We start from the raw sequence: 23,766 nt of genomic DNA on the forward strand, positions 1-23,766 counted from the left end.
CCATTTTCTTATTTTTTCCCTTTCTATTGTTTTCTTTTCTGCACTTTTTTTCTTTATTTTTTTAGTTTGTATTAGTTTTCATCTTTTTAATTGTAACTTTTAATAACAATGCTTTTTTTTTAAAAAAAAAAGAACAATGTGGAGCTTTACTGCACTGTACTCCGTTATTTGAATTATATCCATTTATATCTATAGGCAAGCAGTTTTCCCTAGGAATCCTTACAGATGCCTGAAGGCAACCTTGTACAGGAATTTTCAGATTTCATAATAGGTGTGGTGCTGAAGTGCTCTGCTTTTAAATCTCTGAGGGCAGATTCACATAGCTAATTTCTTTTGATTGTACTCAGTTGAAATCATTTACCTCCAACAGTGACACCTGTGCAAGTATTCTAAATAAAGTTAAAACTGATTTGGCTAATTTAGATAATATTTGGAATTTGAAAGAGAAACAATACTTGAAAACAAGTATTTGAAATATATGATTTCAGTTTGAAATGTACGTATATAATTGTAGCCCTCTGAAATCATATTTAAACAGTCTGTGTTTTAGTACATGTATCTTCAGAAATTAATCTTGATGACAATTACTAGAGAATATAGATTGTTTGAAGAAAGGTGTGCCATCTAATATTTTCAGCAAAGACGGCAATCAGCTTAAGTTATCAGTATTCTAATCATACTTTGTCAGAGCCGACATGCCCCACAGGCAGAAACTATTTATTTAATTTACTAAATTCCCATTCCAAGAGGAAAAGAAGTTAATGTCTGATTGGCTGGTGGAGGAGCTACGTTTCATACATTTGCAACATTTAAATGTAGGAATAAATTACTGTTTTTCTCTGGGAGTTCTCATGATTAATTTGTTGAACAGAATAGATTACCGAAAGGCAAAAAGAATATGAGAAGAAGGAAAAAGCCTCACTCTCATAGTCTCCTGTGGTAGAGGCTTCGGGATAGCCTGTTAAATGGCATGGACTTTGTGATGACGGAATCTAAATCATCATTCATCATCTTCCTAGCGTTATTCCCGCAGGTGCAGGGTCCACTTTTCAGATCGTCAAATGTCATCTCGTGCAATCAAATGTGGGTCAAGTCTGCATTTATTTATTGGAATTTGTCAAACAAAAATGAGAACAAAAATAAGAGAATAAAAATACAATGACAGAGATGATAGGCACGTTAATGCCCTTATGCACCCCCCCACTACTGAGCACTTAAGTATGAAGTAAGGCATGGGTGAAATGTAAAATTTGTTACTACCGGTTTTGTGGATGTGGCTTGGTGGTGGGGGTAATGTGACTGAGTGGGCATGGCCAACTTTTTTTAAACTTTTAAAAGCATTTTTTCTACAATCTCTTCGGCTGAAGAGGTTGTAAAAAATGCTTTTAAAAGCCTGTGACGATCAGGCAACTCAACTGGGATCTCCAGAGGAAAAAAAGCTTTTAAAGGGTTCTGATGATCCCAGCTGAGTTTCCTGATCGCCAGAACCTTTTAAAAGCATTTTTTTACAACCTCTTTGGTTGAAGAGCTTGTAGAAAACATGCTTTTAAAGTGTTCTGACAATCCCAGTTGAGTTGCCTGATCGCCAGAACCTTTTAAAAGCATTTTTTTTTACAACCTCTTTGGCCAAAGAGTTTGTTAAAAAATGCTTTTAAAAGGTTCTGGCGATCAGGAAACTCAGCTGGGATCACCAGAGGAGCCTTTTAAAAGCTTTTTTTTTACAACCTCTTTGGCTGAAGATGTTGTAGAAAAAATGCTTTTAAAGAGTTCTGACAATCCCAGCTGAACCATGCAATCATCAGAGGCTTTTTTAATTTTTAAAAGCATTTTTTTAGCCAAAGAAAAAATGCTTTTAAAAGTAAAAAAAATCTCTGATGATTGTGCGGCTCAGCTGGGGTGAGGGGGGCAGGGATTTTTGCTACCGGTTCTCTGAACCATCCACCACCATCGCTACCAGATCGAGCGATCCAGTCCGAACCGGGAGCATTTCACCCATGAAGTAAGGTCCACGGAACTCAATTTGTGACTGAAACTGAAAATTTGTAGCTGAGACAACTGAATAGATAGGGCATTCCAGACTTTGATAACTCTATTACATAAATCATATTTTTACAGTCAAGTTTGGAACGATTTACATTGAGTTTAAAGTGTTAGGAGGGAGATGGCTGTAGATCCATTGCGACAAAAAAAAGGATCAACTGTCTTGTTACCTGAGCCTGATTTTGGTTTGGTCTGTGTTCAGCTCAGCACCACCCTGATGGGCGGGCAGTGTCCAGCAGAATTCCTAGGAGGAGTAGACCTCACTGCCTATGGTAGAATCTAACTAAAGTAGTATGAATATAATTAATAGAAACAACATACCAGTAATCATAAATTTTGCTGTCTGCTTACAAATATTTTAATATTGTCACTTAATAATATTTAAAATATATTTTAGCATATCCAATAACATATTTGAACTTTGAGGGTCACGAAGCACAGTAATGTAATTTTATTTATAAGGCATTTTATTGTTTTCAGATAAATGTAGTTTTTGTATAACCCATCTTTATTATTTTTCATAAGTAATTCAGGGTGACAAATGTATCTAATACTCCTTCCTGCTCCTATTTTCTGCATAAGAATAGCCTTGTGAGATGGGTTAGGCTGAGAAAGAGTGACTGACTCAAAGTCACTAGCTGGCTTTTATGTTCAAGTTGGGACTAGAACTCAGTTTTCTGATTTCTGGCCTGGTGTCTTAACCACTAGACCAGCTGGCTTTCCATTATTATCATTATAATGTATACTACATTCTATTTCATCTATATAGTGTATCTATATATCTATATCTGTGCATAAAATCATTATAATAATAATTTTAGGATCTTTTCTGAACCTTCTTTTCCATTCCTACAGCTGTGATTATTTTAATAGTAAATTGTTGCATGCTGAGGAATTAAAAACTATGAATTAAAAATATAATTGCATTTTCCATATTGTATATCAATGTCGGTATTTAATAAAGGAGAAATTTGAATTTGAAACATTTGAAATTTGTTATATGTCTTCTAAATAGTCTAGACGACATTATTAAGAAAAAACTTTCATTCTGGAATACATTTATTAAAACATATCCATCTTTTTCTAATTTTTTAACTGGAATGTTTGTACTTTAACACTAGAGTGGTGCCAAGATAGAGTTTGGATTATCAATAGAGAGATTTTATTTTATAAGTAATCCCAAGAAAAGATTTAATTCCCTTTCTTTGCATTTGATTCCTAACTGCTTTTGAGTATTTTGTTAGTAAAAAGATTTGATGGGGCATATGCCCTTATTTTTCCAGTTCCATTTATAAAATGGGGTGTGTGTGTGATACTCATATTTTTCATTTTGATGTGATTTCACTACAAAAAGTCAGCGTAATAAACCAACAGAAATATAGTAAAAATGTGTTCTGATCTGCCTGGTTAGGTTCTGTTCATCAAAATTATTAAAAGAATACAAGAATTTCAGGGCCTTGCAAAGAATATCTTATCCTTTCAGCATAATTTAAAGTTACTTTGCATCAAGATTATGAACTATGGAGCCCCAGTTTGGCACTTCAACTCGTCCTCATGACACACTACTATTGCTTCTAGTTATGAAATTCATGTGAAAATTGAAATTAACCAGTGAGAATCTTCTCTGGAGGTGGTTTATGTAACTTTTTAAGAACTGCTTTTAGTTTCGTATTATTTCGAACAGTTCCTTAATTGCTGCTTGCAAGTTGCTGCAGTTCCTTGCACCTGTGTTGGCTCTGGGAGTCTGGGAAAATGGCATTCCCTTATCCCCCAAGGCAGGAATTCCAGCTACTGGCCCTGGGAACAGCTCTCAATGTACAAGACAACCTAGGTGAACCGGAAACCCTAAGGGGAAACCCCCAAGTCATCTCTGTCTTTTGACACTCCTTAAGCAGCATATTTTATCAATATTAGTAACATTAAGATGCACTCATTACAGGTTTTCACAGAACTCACTTCTGTAATTATCATGTAATTAGCCTGAAGGTTCAGTCACACATTTCCCTGCATGAACTGAAGATCCACCCACTGTTTGTCCTTATGACACAACCTGAAGCTATGAAAATATTCCCAAGATAAAGCTTCATGGTACAGACTTTCTGGCTTAACCCTTGCAGAAAAGAGCATGTGAGGGCCAGAGTGCAAATTTAGATACATATTTTCTTCCTTACCTCATCTCATTTAGGCTTCAGTACAGGAACCCAATTCCTTAAGGGCCAAACACTCTCTATGGGAACAGTGAGTTTATATTTTCATGATAATAAGACATCCCTGGTAGCTCTCATCCTGATTAGGACTGTGGCACAGAGAGAAGAGCCTTTTTATTAGTCTGTGCTGCTTCCTCCAGTTACTTTTTGCCTGCATTAGTGGTGCTTGGTGCAGATTGCACCTTAAAAGTATTGTTCAGGTATTCACTTGAACAGATAATAATGAGAACTAAATACAGTTGAATTACTAAGGAATAATTTTTAATAGGCTTGGCTAGCTGATAGTATAATATTTAGACTTTTTGTCTCTAGAGAGAAGAGTACTACACAAATTTTACTGTAGGTGAAAAGTCAAAGAATTTGATTATTTGGTCTTGTCCCAATTCCCATTTTCCCACATCAAGGAGTTTGGCAAAAGCCACAGTCTTTGGTTAAGGCAGAACTAAATTTTAAACAATGAGGAAATTTCTGCTAAGAATCAAAGAATCTTGACAGTAAGTAAGCTATCTTAGAAATGTCTTTGTTGCTCTTTTGGTGATAGAAATACTATCTTCTCCATTCCTTACAGATGCTTCCAGTAGAGACCATATTTCATAATCCAAGACAAGTTTCAGTTTTATAATGTAGGGACTTAAGAATTCTGTTTTATCCTTCCTGCATTTTGATTCTATCTGTGAACAACCTTTGGAAAGAATTCAAACAATTATCAGAAAAATGTTCTTTTACTATTTATCCCAATTTTTTGGCATTTAGAGACATTTTAGGAAACAAGGGAGCTACTCTTTTTTCTCCTTTCCATAATTCTCTTCAGGTCAATTCTCCCTTTCTATGTATTCTGTTTTTTATCTTATTTTAAATGTTACTATGAATTTCTTGGATTTCTGAAATAATTTACAGTCGAAGAAGTAATTCTGTTGTCTTTTTTTCAACACATTGTTAGTACTGTCATTACATTTAATGACTAGTTATTTGCTCTAGATCACATAGTATAATCCTATATCACACAAAGAGACTGTGAAATCCTGAACTAACTTTGTTCAGGCACCTCCAACTCTACAGTCTTAAAGTTTGCCCATGACAATTTAGAGATTATCTCAGCTATCTGGTCAGGGAGAATAGGATGAAAATTTGTGTAGAGCATCAGCCATATCTGTAAGTCTCTTTCAGTGATAGTTAAGGCCTTTTTAGCCTGAGTCCAGTAACTTTGGAAAAGCAATACATTGAGGCTAGGCAAATCTTCATAGGACATTGGACACATTTAGACATAGGACAGAAAAACTTTGCTTTCCAGATCAAAGCCGTTTACTCTAGTCTCTTCTATTATTTTCCTGACTGAATTGTTACCCTTCCTCTTTCTTATTCCTGCAAATACTTGTAACAACTGTTCTCCTCTCACCCCGGTTGTCTTGTCTTGTGCCAAGTAGCAATTTGGGATAAGGAAAGAAGCTTCATGGGAGAAGAGAATAAAATATGTAATCCACCCAGGGTGCTTTTCTGATCAAATCTAATTTGTAAAGTAACAAAGGACAAGAAAACACCTAAACAGAAACCTTTGCTGAGTTGCAGTCTTCAATAGTCTCGTTAACAGGAAGCCAGATTCAGTTCGGTTGGACTTGGTTCCGAATAAATGGACAGAAAATCAGAATATTTGATTCTGATCTTCTATTTCAATCAGTAGGAGTAAAGATGTGCCCAAAGAAATACTGAATTACACTAAAAACCCAGTTCAGAAAACTGTTGATTAGAGCTTATCAACTAGCTAGACATTATAAAATAGCTTCTACTAATCTGTCAGTGTGGACATGTTAGGGTCACAATGCCTTGCTTCCAGTTTAGCACAATCAACAGCCATGCTGGCTGGGAGGGTACAAGGATGGGGAAAGTTGGATATATGCTGCAAAATAAGTTAATTTTTGAGGTTCCAAAAATGAAATCTTATTAAACAAAAATATATTAAGGAAGCTAAAGCTATTAAATACAGATAGTCTTTGAATTACAGAAGTTCATTTGGTGACCATTCGAAGTTATAATGACAAAATTCAGAAGTTTGGCAACTGACTCATAGTTATGACGGTTGCAGTGTCCTGGGGTCATGTGATCATGTTTTGTGACTTTCTGATAAGCAAAGTCAATAGAGAAGTCATATTCATTTATCAGCCTGTGGTACTAACTTAATAACTGCAGCGATTCACTTAACAGCTGTGGAAAGAAAGGTCGTAAAATGAGGCAAAATTAATTTAACAGCTGTCTCACTTAGCAACAGAAATTTTGGGTTCAATTGTGCTAATATGTTGAGGACTATCTATAGGTTTAGGTAATCCATGTATCAGTAGCCAGCATGAAATTTTGGTAGGCAACCTTTAACTTGATTGGAAATTAATTTATTATATCTATCAATTAGCAATATTGCTAACTTTGATTTGGAACTTTAGTTGAGTATAATGAAGGAATATTAGGTGTAAACTGTTGGTGTAAACTCTGTCCTGTTTTGGCCAGTAAAGTGCTGCAGGACACCGTTCAGGCCGAAAATGGGGCAGAGGGGGCCACGCAGCCCCCTGTGCCCCATTTTGGCTGGCAGGGTGCTGCAGGAGGCGTCGGTCCCTTCTCTCCCCCACTCCCTCCCTCCCCCCCCCCTGCCAGCCCACGGAGAACTACAGTGCTGATCCGGCCCTTGAAATCCAGTATGACACCCCTGCCCTAGACAATATCACTCTGAAATATTGCATTTATTATGGGAATGATTGCTGAGGAAAATAAACAAAATGTAATTATGATAAAGAGGTCTCTCAGATGGTATGAAATGAGCCCAAACAAAACAAGAAAGTTATGGAAAGCCAAACAAAACTGATTTTATTAAGTTTGTTGAAAGGAACTAAATGCAAAAAAACAAAAAACAAAAAATCCACTCCCAAATTTGTTTGAGGGCAGATAAAATTGATATATCCTGACCCATTTTCTCCCTTTGCAGATGTTTCCTTGTTACAGCTCCAAAGCCATATGGATTCAACATTTCAGATAGGTCTAAGCATTTGCTTATGTTATCTTATGTTTATATATGACATAATGGAATTTTATTTTGAAAGTTCAGACACAAAACCACACTTGAATAAAAAAGCACTTGAATGAAAAGACATCTGCCGGTTTGTGGAATTTATTATTAAACTTAGAATTTAGCAGTAGCAGTAGCAGTAGTGCCAAGGTCACAACTTCGCTAATGAACTTTCTAATGTGCTGCATGTTGTTTTTGACTTTTACATTGTCGGTATTTTATTTATTGTAAAGAGGTTTCTGTTCTTCTTTCAAGTGTATGTAGCAAGAAAGGGAAATTAATTGTCACACAGAAGTGTATGCTGAGAATATTGATTACAAATATTGTTGCCATGCTACTGAGATTTCAGATTGTCAAATGTGAAAAAGTATGCTGTTTTGTTTCTTGAACATTACAAAAAAATTGTCAAATATCAAAAAGTGCTACATTAGGGGAAGCCTGGTCATCTACTCAAGTGACAATGTAATATTGATGATGACCGGCAGCAAAACCTTATGCAATATTTTTTACATGTCTGGCAGGGTTCTTCTCTTTACATTTTGACTGATAATCCTGTAAAGTGATGTAAATGTAAAACTCTTCATTAATTAAGCTTCTGACTATATTTTCATATGATAAAATATTAATGAAAGAAAATATTATTAAAACCATAGCAAGTAACAAGCAAATAATCTTCAGTATTCAATCTTAATAGGAGGATGACAAGTGAAAAAAATAAACCTGCCCAATTCCCCAATTTTCAAATTTTGGGGAGGCAAAGTTTAGATTGTTCTACTTACTGCTTGACCTCTATTTTACTTGTATAAGCAAGTAAATGCAGTATAGAAATGATATTAATAAGTACTTTTATCTGGGCAATACACAATGGACATAAGAATATACATACACATATATACATAAATGTATATGTATTATTCAAGGTGTTGGTAACCACCTTTAAAGCGCTCCATGGCTTAGGACCGGGGTACTTACGGGACCTCCTGCTGCCACCGGTAGCCTCCCATCGACCTGTGCGCTCCCACAGGGAGAGTCTCCTCAGGGTGCCGTCAGCCAAACAATGTTGGCTGGTGACCCCCAGGGGAAGAGCTTTCTCTGTGGGGGCTCCTACCCTCTGGAACGAGCTTCCTCCGGGGTTACGATCACTCCCCGACCTCCGGACCTTCCGACGCTAGCTCAAGACCCTATTGTTTCATCGCGCAGGGCTGGCCTAATGTGTAATGTGTTATTTTTTAATTGGGGTTTTATTATTTGATTTTAAAGATTCTTAATTGTTAGCCAAAATTTAATTAGATTTTTATATTGTTTTTAATTTATTTATGACTATTGTGAATTCTGTTTTTATGTTGGCTGTGAACCGCCCTGAGTCCTTCGGGAGAAGGGCGGTATAGAAATCTAATAAACCTAACCTAAACCTAACCTAACCTATTATGTATACATATATATATATTTGTTTTCTGAGGTTTTCACGGGTGTTTGTATGTAGGTCTTTGGTTGTTCGGGTTTTCTCCCGTGTAAAATTGGAAGTGTCTTGGCGACGTTTTGACGAAGTCTCATTCGTCATCTTTGATCAAGATGACGAATGAGACTTCGTCGAAACGTTGCCAAGACACTTCCAATTTTACACGGGAGAAAACCCGAACAACCAAAGACCTACATATATACATATATACCCACAACACATACTTATACAGCATGTACCCTGTTTCCCTGAAAATAAGACCTATCCCAAAAATAAATCCTAGTATGTTTTTTCGCATGCTTTTAATATAAGCCTTCCTCCCAAAATAATCCCTACTTAAGCACCTGTGAAGCTGATCACCCACACATTCTGTTTAGTTTCTCATGGTGTCACTGACACAAGATGAAGCAACGGGGGTACAGCTGCTCCACTCTCCCTGCACTGGTTTACCTCGGGGCCCCTGCAGCCAGGCCATAAATTGCCCCAATGACTGCCTCATGGCCGCAGCACCAGCACATCACTTGGCTTTCTGCTCAATTGCGGTTGCAAGCAGGCAGAAGTGGGCCGGTGGCCATGCGGGGTCCTGCTAGGTGGGGTTGTTGGCATTGATGCTGCAAGGTGAGGCAGGTATTGGGGCTTGGGTGGCCTGGTTGCAGGGGCCCTGAGGTAAGCCAGTGTGTGGTGCGTGGGGTAGCTCCACTCCCTGCCTTGCGGTAGCAGCACTCGGATGCCACACGGCCTCCTGCCCCGCCATGACGAAGCAGAAGAAGTGTGCCTCCTATACATGGAAAAAAAATAAGATATCACCCAAAAATAAGCCCTAGTGCTTATTTTGGAGCCCAAAAGAAAATAAGACCGGGTCTTATTTTCTGGGAAAAATTGGTATTTATGTTGTCTTTTATTGCAAAATTACATTTAAAACAGCATGATCTAAATTTTCCTGAGATACATTTTAAGAGTGTTACTATCCACTAATACTTCATTTAATAGCACAGCAGAATATTTTCTCTTTGGCAGTTTTCAACTGTTTTGACTACATTTTATTTTAGAAATATATAAGACCTCCTAAATCTTCAATGATTCTAACCTGCTGTCTCTTTGAGCCTTTTTTGGACTACACTGTGTCGAAATAATATTGAATCTTGTTTTTTCTTCTTCTTCTTCTTGTTTTGTACAATTCTCAGGGAAACCATCTGGACACACCGAGTTTTGTTTCTGGAGGAGAAAATTCTTACTAATTGGACATCCTTCACCATTTGGAATGCTGGCAAACAGGGCAGAAAACTTTTTAGAAGTTTATCTCCAGCTAATCAGAACAAAGTAAGTTTGAACAAATATTTTACAAAGCGGGCAATCACTTCAATAAACACTCATTCTTGTTGACAAGTATTTTCAAAACCATTCTCTCCATGTAGTCAGTATGAAACATGGATTATTTTTTATTCATTTTTATTTCAAAATGTTGCATTTTGCCCATTTGTAATACATATTACAAATACACATACAAAACTGAACTTCAGAGTACTGAACACAAAATTTATAGTTTAATAAAAAGAAGGACTAGGGGAAACATGATAGCAGTGTTCCAATATCTCAAGGGTTGCCACAAAGAAGTGGGAGTCGGGCTGTTCTCCAAAGCACCTGAGGGTAGAACAAGAAGCAATGGGTGGAAACTGGTCAAGGAAAGAAGCAACTTAGAACTAAGGAGACATTTCCTGACAGTTAGAACAATTAATAAGTGGAACAACTTGCCTGCAGAAGTTGTAAATGCTCCAATACTGGAAATTTTTAAGAAAATGTTGGATAGCCATCTGTCTGAGATGGTGCAGGGTTTCCTGCCTGGGCAGGGGGTTGGACTAGAAGGCCTCCAAGGTCCCTTCCAATTCTGTTGTTATTATTAATAAATTAGATAACTGAATATGCTGGCTGGTTATTACCAACCAAATACTGTCCAGAAAATAGTTTAAGAGGGCATGTGAAAATTTTGAATGTTGTAACATTATACATTAGTTGCCATTTGTTTCACTGATTGCTTCATCTTCTTTGAGAAAAATAGTGATGTATTGTGAATTGAGAACAAAGGCTGTTAACTATATTTTATTTATTCCATATTTTATTGTATTAGCTATATGGTAATTAAATTATAAATAATAATTTAATTATTTAAAGAAGAAGGTGATTTGTTAAGAAATAAACAGATATAAAAAGATATTTCTATTCTATCTTAATATACTGTATATCCAAGGTGGTTCAAAATAGCTGCCATTCAAATGATGAGATGTCATGCTTTTGCCCAGGAAAGACCATTGTCTTAGTACAGGAAAAGAAAAATGTTGGTTTGATTAGCATTTTGTCTTACACTCCACAAGTGTTGCATACAAACTCAGGTTTATGAATCTTGTTGAGTAGTTTAGGACCACCTTCTTTGACTGTAAATAAAACAATTAACAGATTATTGTCCATAAGAGCAGCTTGACTGCTGGACACATGTGGACGATTATTTCTTTTACAGCTGACAGGGTTTTCCACTCCAAAATGTTGAGTCATCTTAATCACTGGAGTGCAGTTTGCAAAATTGTTTGTTGCTATGGAAATTTCATCATTTTCTTCTATTGTTGTGCAACGTGCTTTGTAAAATCCCCTGAATGCTTTCATCTATCATGGTTTTCACGTGATGAAATTATTTCAGAGCGGTGGGCAGTAGGGTAAGGTTTCAGACTTCAATCGAGGAAAGAGACTTCAGAAATGAAAAACAGTAATAGGTCCCTGAAATTTCCTTTGCTGTTTGATGTTTGTGAAGCTTTTTACTGATCAGTTGAAAGTGGCTACTAGTATGAATTGAGGCAGTTTTCTTAACCTGGTTTGCAGTAGATTTGGTGATTCCTGATCGGTTGTTGTGTATTTTATAACAATGCAGACCCAAAACCCAAAATTATCATAAATTAACAGAAGTAGCATTGTAAGAATAGAATTATTATTAGAGTTTCACCATCAGCCAAGTCAGCTTTTTTCTTTACTGTATTGCAGAATAGCAAAACCTTTCTTATTACTGGTGTGGCTGTAATTAGCTGAGATACTCAGATTCTTCTAAGCTGACCTTTGCATAACATTTGCTTTGGCAACACTGTGGGCCAGAATATCAAGGTTGCAATTAAAGTTGTTTTTTTTTTTGCCTTGCTAGGCAATTGAAAAAACAGCTGGAAATATTAACCCAGTCAGTACAGAGTATTATTTTGAAACAATCTGAGAAAACATGTTTTTGCCTCCCCCACTTTCCTAAATTAGGGTTGATTTCAAGAGAGTGTACTTGGTCTTGATTTATAGATTGATATTAATGGCATGCTTTCCTTGTAGCTTTTTAGCTAAGATATCAGCAGAGTACTAAATTATCAGAAAAATCTAGGACATAGTAGAAATACAGAACCCAGAATAACAAAGTGGAAGGGACCATAGAGATCTTGTAGTCCAACCCCCTGCTCAAGCAGGAGATCCATACCAATCTCTTCTTGAAGGAGGCAAATCATTTCCACTAATTAATTGTTGTCACTGTCAGAAATTTCTCCTTAGTGATTGGATCTCTCCTGATAAATTTCCATCCATTACTTCTTGTCCTGCCTTCAGGTGCTTTGGAGAATAGATTGATCTTCTCTCCTTCTCTTCTTTGACAGCCCCTTAAATATTGGAAAGCTGCTATCATGTCACCCCTAGTCTGTCTTTTTGTTAGACTAGACATACCCAGTTCCTGCAACTGTTCATATGTTTTTGCCTCAGTCCCCTAATCATCTTTGTTGCTCTTCTCTGAACTCTTTCTAGAATCTCAGCACCATTTTTGTGTTGTTGTGACTAAAACTGGACTTGAAAATATTCCAAGTGTGGTCTTACCACAGTAATATAAAGTGGTAGTAACACTTCACAATGTTCAACCATATATGCTGCAGGTTTAAGCCTAAAATTTCCTCTTAGAATAGGTGAACAAAACCACTTTTCTTCCTCCAAGAAGCAAAGACTACTAAACTTACTTTTCTTTATTCCCCAAATCTTCTGTTCCTTAGAATATCTAAATATGTTTTATCATTCTTGCTCTTATTACCATCTTCCCTTCATCTCTTGAAATTGAGACTGTAAGTTAGATGGGGCAAGGTTCCTTCCTTCCTTCCTTCCTTCCTTCCTTCCTTCCTTCCTTCCTTCCTTCCTTCCTTCCTTCCTTCCTTCCTTCCTTCCTTTTAGAATTCCACAATGTTTTTCTGTAGTATACAGTATGTTACTGGCAAAGGAAATTGCCTATTTTCCATTGACTAGGAAGAGAAACTAGATGCCTTCCAATTGATTTTGATTTCATCCTGTCTTAATCCTAACTAGTATGGCCAATGGCAATGGGTTCTGAGTTTTGGAGAGCCAACCATCTAGAGAGCACCAAAACACTTATCACTGGAAACATGGTGAAGCGGAGCTTATAGCAACAGTGTACTTGCAGCCAGAACTCATTTCTCACATATGTTTGGTTTGTTTGGAATTGTTTCCATAAACTAATAGGTCTGATCTATTAACTAACTGGCTATATCTGGTTTTACCAGCGAGAGCTACTTGCTAATTTTGATAATTTGTTGGTGAGAAAAAAAGTCAGATACAAGATAGGAGGTACTTGGTTTGGAAATATCATGCATTGAAAGAATCTTGGAGTTGTAGTCGGTCACTGACATAATATAAATCAAGTGTGATTTGGGTTAAAAAAAGAAAATTTAATTGTAGGTTCTACCAGTAGTTTCCAAACCACGGAAAAGAAAACCTTCACACTATTCTATTTTATTCAAAACAAAAGGAAAAACAAAGGAAAATACTAGGGAAAATATCCAATATAGCACAGCAATAGCATTTAGACTTATATACCACTTCACAGTGCTTTACAGCCCCCTCTAAGTGGTTTTACAGAATCAGCATCTTGCCCCCAACAATCTGGGTTTTACCGACCTCGGAAAGATGGAAGGCTGAATCAAACTTGAGTCAGTGAGAATCAAATTGCCAAACTGCTGGCAGCTAGCAGTCATCTAGGAAGATGAAGGATTGTCTTCACTGGATGTTTTCATAGAAAGCTGTGCAGCTATCTACAAGAGATGCTTTAATTCAGATTGCTACACTTAGTAGGGTGTTGAATTTGATGTTCTAAATGACTCCTCCCTGTAATTTTCTGAAAGCAAAATCCAAGGAGTTTAGGTTTAAATTCCTAGATTTAAAGGGATTTGTTTTTTGAAAGGGTAAATGAGTATTATGCATATGTATTTGCTGAACAAGTATTTCTATATTTGTATTTGTATTTTCATAATCTCTTCCACTCTTCTCCTTTCTTCTTTCCCTTCCTTCCTTTTACAAATTTCCTGCTTTCAGTTGGTCTTATTCTGGTTCTCCAATAGGAATTTTGCATAAGTTTCTCCCATAGTTCTGAGTGAATAGCCCAGTGCTTTGACAGACCCTACTCTCAGATACCTGAGAAAAAGACCTTCTCTTTTCTAAGATTTATCCAAGCCTGCACAAGCTTTCCCAGAGGATTCCAGAATAGTTCCCACATTACATGTAAACGTATATGTACAGTAAGGAGTCAATTGAAAAGGTTTGTCTACTAAAATCCATCATATATGCGAGAGGGGTTATGTGCTATTGTTTTTGGTACTCTGGAAAACAGCAGTTTCTGACTCATTGAGTTACATGTTTTCTTCTCAAATGTTAGGACAAGATTTAGGAATCTATTTTTTAGAAAGTTGATAACATTTCAAGGACCACCCTATTGGAACAACAGCCATTCTGTTATGGTTGCCATTCTGAATAGTTTTAAGAAACCTGGTTCCTAACTGTATCTTTTCTTTTTTTTTCAAATTCACGGGATTGACAGAGGATGGTTGTAGTATTTCTGCAAGACTGAAGCCGAACAGACCGTTTTTGTTTTAAAAAAGCATCCAATTCATTTTGAGCTTGCAGCTGTAGAAAACCAATCTTTTATGGGATGCTTAAAGGTCTGCTTTCTTTATGCTGGTCTATGCAGGTTCAGTATCATGAATGTTAGAGTTACTTTTATGACTTCATTCTGCCATTCAAGTTGCAAAAGCAATTTTAATGAGAAAAGAAAAAAAGAAAGAAAAATCCTATCCTTCAGTTGAACAAAATGGTACCGCCACAATCACATGTGAAAATGTGCAACTTTGTACAATTTTCTGTCCAGAAAATCTTACGCAACTAAATAGTTAAAGTTTTGAGTTTAAAGAAATAATAAATATAAGCTATTCTGGTTCAAATATCATAAAATATGTCAGGAAAGTTGCTGTTCTATCACCATTCACCTATTTAAGTTACATGTTGAAATACATACACTTATGCAAACAGTCTCATGTATATGCCCATATTTTATTGTACTTCATTTGAAAAGGGGAAGGAGGAGTGATATTTAAAAATGTGGAAATTCAGGAAATTGCCCTTGCAAAACAAAGCATCATCATATTCCTTAATATAATGCTGACATAATGATTTCAAATATTTTAGCCTTAAAAATAACGTTTTTAAAAAAACGTGATTGGTTCTTTCTTGCTTTTCTATGATAAAGCAAAAGAAAGAATTCCTTCCTTTGTAGTTTGGGTTCTCTTATTTGTGCTTATTGTCCTGACAAAATTTCAGAATATGACTGTGTGCAAGATCTACTTGAAGTGCATCTCCAATGTCAATTGCATTGAGGCAGAACAGAGACATCAAAGGGTTGTTGTTACATTTGCATCATTAGAATTATTTGTCCTGTTATTTTGGAATCTTTTTGGCTTGTATATCTCAATGATATGGGCTGGGTACGTGCAGAAATTAGCACTTTTCCTTCATTCTTTCGTTCTACTCCTTATTTCTTGATATCTTATTCAATCCACTAAGACAGAACTTGCCATAAATTTAAGAGGGTTGTTCAATGCAAGGAGGATGAGTTTCCATTGCCCAAAGTTCTTTATTGAAGACACACGCTCCTTTGACCTTGGAAATCTGTACAAGTGGTCAGATTCATAATACATTTCTGAGAAAGTGATCAGTAGATGATGGCCTTGTAGTTCCAGAAGAAACTCTTCCATGATTCAAGAGCCCTCCAATTATATTCCAATCTAAAACATTTTGCTGCTGGGAAACATAATCAAGAAGGTGATGCTAAATACTGAGTTACCATGTCATGTAATGAGCATAAGGAGACTGTATTAATATAGCAAAAATTGCACTATTTTCCCTTCAATACAAAGACTATTTATTTTTAAAGGATAAAATATATGATAGTTTGTATTTTCCTTACTAGTATCTCTAATAAAAATAATAATTTATGGGCATTTTGTACATATTTAAGACTTTGTTTGGTGAGGTATTTTATGTAAATCATATAAATGCAGGCACAAGGGCCTGTTACTGGGGAGAAGTTTAAAAAATTGTTAATTGCAAATTATAAAAATGAGTTTAGTAGTGATATTCTAAGGTAAGTAGTTCATAAGAGTGTCCTAGAAGACCAGACTTCTGATTGCATAAACAATTAGGCACACCTTTGTTTCCTGGTTTTGGATGCATACCACTTCTACTTTTTTATTATTTCATTAAAACATGAACAATGATGGTACAAAAAATAAAGGTGAGGACCATCCATGTGGATATATGTTAGTATAGAAAGTATCTGAGATTATTTGTTGTTGCTGTAATGGTATCTGAACTATTAATCAGTTTCTTCAGTACTTTGAGTGATTTGAAGTAAGAAAAACCTTCAAAATAGACATGTAGCATTTCTAATAATAAAATCCATGTTGTCTTTATCCTCTTTGTTCTGTCTCTCTCTCTCTCTCTCTCTTCATACTGTATATTTTGATATCGCATTATATTATATATATATATCATTATCATATCACATCTATATTATTATATTAATCACATATTTTGCAATTTTTGTTGTAATGTTCATTTTGTAAATTAAATGAAAATGTAGATAACAGCTAAAACTGATTTCAAGTCCCATAAGATATGTGTGGGGTGTGTGTGTGTGGGGTCCTCATTTAGCAACTGCCTTTGTTGTTGATTGTTTGGAATTACAACATTGATGAAAAAATAACTTTATAACCAATCCTTGCATTTATGACCTTCACAGATCTATAAAGCAAAGGAGAGCTGAAGTAAGATCATAAGCATGGTTTTGATTTCACTTATTAATTGCTTCATTTAATGACCAACTTATCAGTCCCAGTTTTGGCCACTAAATGAGGACTATACATATATCCAATTGTGTCAGGTGTGATACTTTGTTCTACACTATGGTTTTAATTGTTTTAATGGCTTTTTGCTGTTATAATATAATTACTTATATTTGTTACTATTTTAAGCTGTATAGAAGAGAAGAGAAGAGAAGAGAATAGAATAGAATAGAATTTTTTATTGGCCAAGTGTGATTGGACACACAAGGAATTTGTCTTGGTGCATATGCTCTCAGTGTACATTTAAGAAAAGATACCTTCATCAAGGTACATTTACCACACAAATGATGGTCATAGGGTACAAATTTAACACTTAATGATACAACACTTAATGATAATCCTAGGGTGCAAATAAGCAATCAGGAACAATCAATATCAATATAAAGGATTACCAGCAACAAAGTTACAGTCACAGTCATAAATGGAAAGAGATTGGTGATGGGAACGATGAGAAGATTAATAGTAGTGCAGATTTAGTAAATAGTTTGACAGTGTTGAGGGAATTATTTGTTAGCAGTGTGATGGCCATCGGGAAAAAACTATTCTTGTGTCTAGTTGTTCAGTGCTCTATAGCGTGGTTTTGAGGGTAGGAGTTGAAACAGTTTATATCCAGGATGTGAGGGATCTGTAAATATTTTCACGGCCCTCTTCTTGATTCTGCAGTATACAGGTCCTCAATGGAAGGCAGGTTGGTCGCATTTATTTTTTCTGCAGTTCTAATTATTCTCTGAAGTCTTTGTCTTTCTTGTTGGGTTGCAGAACCAAACCAGGCAGTTGTAGAGGTGCAAATGACAGACTCAGTAATTCCTCTGTAGAACTGGATCAGCAGCTCCTTGGGCAGTTTGAGCTTTCTGAGCTGGCGCAGAAAGAACATTCTTTGTTGTCCTTTTTTGATGATGTTTTTTTTAATTTGCATTTATATCCCGCCCTTCTCTGAAGACTCAGGGCGGCTTACACTATGTCAAGCAATAGTCTTCATCCATTTGTATATTATATACAAAGTCAACTTATTGCCCCCAACAATCTGGGTCCTCATTTTACCTACCTTATAAAGGATGGAAGGCTGAGTCAACCTTGGGCCTGGTGGGACTTGAACCTGCAGTAATTGCAAGCAGCTGCTGTTAATAACAGACTGCATTAGTCTGTTGAGCCACCAGAGGCCCATGTTTTTGATGTTAGCTGTCCACTTTAGATCTTGCGATATGATAGAACCTAGAAATTTGAAGGTTTCTACGGTTGATACTGTGTTGTCTAGTATTGTGAAAGGTGGAAGTATGGAAGGGTTTTCCTAAAGTCTACCACCATTTCTATGGTTTTGAGTGTGTCCAGTTCCAGATTGTTTCAGTCGCACCAGAAGGCTAGTCGTTCGACCTCTCGTCTATATGTGGATTCGTCATTGTCTCGAATGAGACCGATCACTGTTGTGTCTCTCTCTCTCTCTCTCTTCATACTGTATATTTTGATATCGCATTATATTATATATATATATCATTATCATATCACATCTATATTATTATATTAATCACATATTTTGCAATTTTTGTTGTAATGTTCATTTTGTAAATTAAATGAAAATGTAGATAACAGCTAAAACTGATTTCAAGTCCCATAAGATATGTGTGGGGTGTGTGTGTGTGGGGTCCTCATTTAGCAACTGCCTTTGTTGTTGATTGTTTGGAATTACAACATTGATGAAAAAATAACTTTATAACCAATCCTTGCATTTATGACCTTCACAGATCTATAAAGCAAAGGAGAGCTGAAGTAAGATCATAAGCATGGTTTTGATTTCACTTATTAATTGCTTCATTTAATGACCAACTTATCAGTCCCAGTTTTGGCCACTAAATGAGGACTATACATATATCCAATTGTGTCAGGTGTGATACTTTGTTCTACACTATGGTTTTAATTGTTTTAATGGCTTTTTGCTGTTATAATATAATTACTTATATTTGTTACTATTTTAAGCTGTATAGAAGAGAAGAGAAGAGAAGAGAATAGAATAGAATAGAATTTTTTATTGGCCAAGTGTGATTGGACACACAAGGAATTTGTCTTGGTGCATATGCTCTCAGTGTACATTTAAGAAAAGATACCTTCATCAAGGTACATTTACCACACAAATGATGGTCATAGGGTACAAATTTAACACTTAATGATACAACACTTAATGATAATCCTAGGGTGCAAATAAGCAATCAGGAACAATCAATATCAATATAAAGGATTACCAGCAACAAAGTTACAGTCACAGTCATAAATGGAAAGAGATTGGTGATGGGAACGATGAGAAGATTAATAGTAGTGCAGATTTAGTAAATAGTTTGACAGTGTTGAGGGAATTATTTGTTAGCAGTGTGATGGCCATCGGGAAAAAACTATTCTTGTGTCTAGTTGTTCAGTGCTCTATAGCGTGGTTTTGAGGGTAGGAGTTGAAACAGTTTATGTCCAGGATGTGAGGGATCTGTAAATATTTTCACGGCCCTCTTCTTGATTCGTGCAGTATACAGGTCCTCAATGGAAGGCAGGTTGGTCGCATTTATTTTTTCTGCAGTTCTAATTATTCTCTGAAGTCTTTGTCTTTCTTGTTGGGTTGCAGAACCAAACCAGGCAGTTGTAGAGGTGCAAATGACAGACTCAGTAATTCCTCTGTAGAACTGGATCAGCAGCTCCTTGGGCAGTTTGAGCTTTCTGAGCTGGCGCAGAAAGAACATTCTTTGTTGTCCTTTTTTGATGATGTTTTTTTTAATTTGCATTTATATCCCGCCCTTCTCTGAAGACTCAGGGCGGCTTACACTATGTCAAGCAATAGTCTTCATCCATTTGTATATTATATACAAAGTCAACTTATTGCCCCCAACAATCTGGGTCCTCATTTTACCTACCTTATAAAGGATGGAAGGCTGAGTCAACCTTGGGCCTGGTGGGACTTGAACCTGCAGTAATTGCAAGCAGCTGCTGTTAATAACAGACTGCATTAGTCTGTTGAGCCACCAGAGGCCCATGTTTTTGATGTTAGCTGTCCACTTTAGATCTTGCGATATGATAGAACCTAGAAATTTGAAGGTTTCTACGGTTGATACTGTGTTGTCTAGTATTGTGAAAGGTGGAAGTATGGAAGGGTTTTTCCTAAAGTCTACCACCATTTCTATGGTTTTGAGTGTGTCCAGTTCCAGATTGTTTCAGTCGCACCAGAAGGCTAGTCGTTCGACCTCTCGTCTATATGTGGATTCGTCATTGTCTCGAATGAGACCGATCACTGTTGTGTCATCTGCGAACTTCAGTAGTTTAACAGATGGCTCGTTGGAGATGCAGTCATTGGTATACAGAGAGAAGAGAAGTGGGGAGAACACACAGCCTTGGTGGGCTCCTGTGCTAATTGTACAGGTATTTGATGTGATCCTGCTTAGCTTCACCTGCTGCTTCCTGTTTGTTAGGAAGCTTGTGATCCACTTACAAGTGTGTTCAGGTACCTTTAGCGGGTTTAGCTTAGTTAGAAGAGTGTCTGGAATGATGGTATTGAATGCTGAACTAAAGACTACAAAGAGGACCCTTGCATAGGTCTTTGGAGATTCAAGATGTTGTAGGATGTAGTACAGAGCCATATTAACAGCATCATCTGTTGATCTTATTTGCTCGGTATGCAAATTGAAAGGGGTCTAACAACTGATCCATGATGGTTTTCAAGTAGGAAAGCATAGCCTTTCAAAGGTTTTCATGACTAGAGATGTTAAAGCAACTGGTCTGTAGTCATTCAGTTCCTTGATGGTGGGCTTCTTTGGCACTGGGATGATGATAGAGCATTTGAAGCAAGAAGGAACATAGCACATTTCTAGTGATTTATTGAAGATATGGGTGAAGATTTGGGCCAATTGGTCAGCACAGATTTTTAAGCAAGAAGGAGTTATCTTGTCTGGGCCTGGAGCTTTTCCTGGCTTTTGTCTGTGAAATAGGTCCTGCACTTCCTTTTCTGTGATCACTAGGGGTTGTGAACCCAGTGGGATGGGGTCAGTTGTAAGAGGCTTGGCTGTTTTGGTGTGTCTGAGATGGGGGTTGTGGAGATAGGTGGCTGTAGTTTCCTTTCAAACCTGCAGTAAAACTCATTCAGGTTATCTGCCAGTTGTTGATTACCTTCAGCCTGGGAAGGAGGTTTGCCATAGCCGGTGATATTTTTAAGAGTTTTCCACATGTTTGCTGGTTCATTTGCTGAAAACTGATTCTTTAGCTTTTCAGAGTAGCTTCTTTTTGCTGCTCTGATCTCCCTTGTTAGTACATTTCTGGCCTGATTGTACAGCATTTTATCACCTTTTCTCTAGGCTTCCTCTTTGGAATGACGTAGCTGCTTAAGTTTAGGTGTGAATCAAGGTTTGTTGTTACTGTATATTCGCAAGTTCCTTGTCGGTACACATAGGTCTTCACAGAAGTTGACATATGATGTTACTCAAGCTGACATATGATGAGACAGCCCGCACAAAATACAATATATGAGAAGCGCTGACAGCGGCTATATAAATTGAACAAATAAAATAAGGAAAGTACAGCTCTGCATTAAGTGGTCCACCTGCTAAATTGCATATACCGTATATACTCGAGTATAAGCCGAGTTTTTCAGCACGTTTTTTGTGCTGAAAAGCGCCCCCTCGGCTTATACTCGAGTCTACGTCTTGATGTACTTCGGGAACCCCGCACAGGAGACGCCAAAGAGGCGGCGAGATCGTCCGGCGGGATTTGCCCAAGGCTGAGCAGTTCGCCGCGCGGACCTGAGCCAAGCCGGTCGCAGTCCAGCCGAACGGTGAAAGCGACATGCCGAGCGCCGCTCCGCTTTCACCGTTCGGCTGGACTGGGACCGGCTTGCTGGGTCGCAGTAACTCCGCCAGGCTGTGCCGCGAAGAAACCATTTAAAAGCCCCGCCAGGGCTTTCTTTCTTCTCCCTCCGTGCTTCAGAAGTTGGGCTTTTAAATGGTTTCTTCGCGGCACAGCCTGGCGGGAGTTACTGCGGACCCGAGCCAAGCCGGTCGCAGTCCAGCCGAACGGTGAAAGCGACATGCCGAGCGCCGCTCCGCTTTCACCGTTCGGCTGGACTGGGACCGGCTTGCTGGGTCGCAGTAACTCCGCCAGGCTGTGCCGCGAAGAAACCATTTAAAAGCCCAACTTGAAGCACGGAGGAGAAGAAAGTGGCGGGCTTTTAAATGGTTTCTTCGGCACAGCCTGGCGGGAGTTACTGCGGACCCGAGCCAAGCCGGTCGCAGTCCAGCCGAACGGTGAAAGCGACATGCTGGAAAGCTTGCTGCTTCTTCTTCTTTTTTGCTTCTCTCCCCCCCCCACCCCTCTTTTCGGCTCTCTTGCAACGTTGCTGCAGCTCCTCGGCTCCTTTTCCCGGCGCCCCAGAAGGCTCGAGCCTCTGCTGCCGATTGAATACTAAAATAAAATAAAAGCGGAGAAGAACGGGGCGCCGCTTTTGGTGTCCGCGTCCCTGTCGCCGCCCGGCAGGACGCGTTTAAAAAAAAGGGGCGGGGGAGTTGAAAAGAGGCTGCCTCTTCGGGTTACCTCAACATCCATTCCAGAGCCGCTAAAAGAGCGGCTGCTTGGCCCGCCCTGGTTGGGGAACGGGCACAAAAAAAGGGTCCCTGGTGACCCAGAATTCATCCTAGCCCCATTGACTGGCCCCTTTGACTCGATAGGATTTAGCTGACGGGATTGTTAAACAGCGCTCGCACCTTTCTTCTGGGGAGAGAAGTCACTCTAATAAATATTGGGAGGTGTTTTCAAGGAAACATAGGGGTCCACCTTCTGCCCACAAGAAATGTAGGGAAATGCCACCATTCCCAGCCTTCTGAGCACATCAGCTTATCCTGGCAGAGGATGAGGAAAGTCGCATTTCAAAGCCTTTGGAAATCACCAGCTTGGAAAAAGCTAAATTATGTAGGGCTATTCAGCTACAACTTCGTGTTTAGGTTTTGTCTTTTGAAGCGAGATAATGATAGCTAGCTAGCTAGCTAATTAGATAGATAGATAGATAGATAGATAGATAGATAGATAGATAGATAGATAGATAGATAGATAGATAGATTAGAAAGAAAACAGAACAAAAAAACAGAATAATAGAGTTGGAAGGGACCTTGGAGGTCTTCTAGTCTAACCCCTGCTTACGCAGGAAACCTTATACCACTTCAAATGCTTATCCAATATCTTCTTAAAAACTTCCAGTGTTAGAGCATTCACAACTTCTGGAGGCAAGTTGTTCCACTGGTTAATTGTTCTAACTGTCAGGAAATTTCTCCTTAGTTCTAGGTTGCTTCTCTCCTTGATTAGTTTCCACCCATGCTTCTTGTCCTGCCCTCAGGTGCTTTGGAGAATAGTTTGATTCCCCCTTCTTTGTGGCAGCCCCTGAGATATTGGAATGTTCCTATCATGTCACCCCTAAACTAGACATACCCAGTTCACATGCCCCGTGAGACGTCTTGCTTGCATGTCACACACACGCACCGCTCGCTGGGAAAAAAAAAAGGATGGAAGGAAGGAAGGAAGGAAGGATGGATTGATGGATGGAGGCGACCGCTTTGAAGCGCAACCCTTCTCCCGCAACTAAGGGGGGGGGTCAATGTTTTCCCCAATCCTAGGGTGTGGGGAAACAGTCATTCTTTCTTCCCCCCTAGTCTCTCCCGAGATCGCACTGCAGCGCCCATCATCCCCAGCCGGCAATCTGAGCTCGTGCCATCGATGTGGTCCTTGAACTTCCCCCTCCTTGTTTCTAACCCAGCCTAG

At 38.0% G+C, this 23,766-nt stretch overlaps 1 protein-coding gene across 5 annotated transcripts in view; it reads left to right on the forward strand.

Annotated features, from left to right (window-relative positions):
* B3GNTL1 (UDP-GlcNAc:betaGal beta-1,3-N-acetylglucosaminyltransferase like 1) overlaps nt 1-23,766 on the forward strand; it is a 191,340-nt gene that overhangs the window by 136,022 nt on the left and 31,552 nt on the right. For all 5 annotated transcript variants that reach the window (XM_058168482.1, XM_058168481.1, XM_058168483.1 and 2 more), the window contains one exon: nt 9,940-10,075. In XM_058168482.1, coding sequence (XP_058024465.1) covers nt 9,940-10,075 — 136 coding nt within the window. The remainder of the gene's footprint in view (nt 1-9,939; nt 10,076-23,766) is intronic.

The sequence above is a fragment of the Ahaetulla prasina genome, chromosome 2, assembly GCF_028640845.1.
Source record: "Ahaetulla prasina isolate Xishuangbanna chromosome 2, ASM2864084v1, whole genome shotgun sequence".
NCBI classification, from domain to species: domain Eukaryota; kingdom Metazoa; phylum Chordata; class Lepidosauria; order Squamata; family Colubridae; genus Ahaetulla; species Ahaetulla prasina.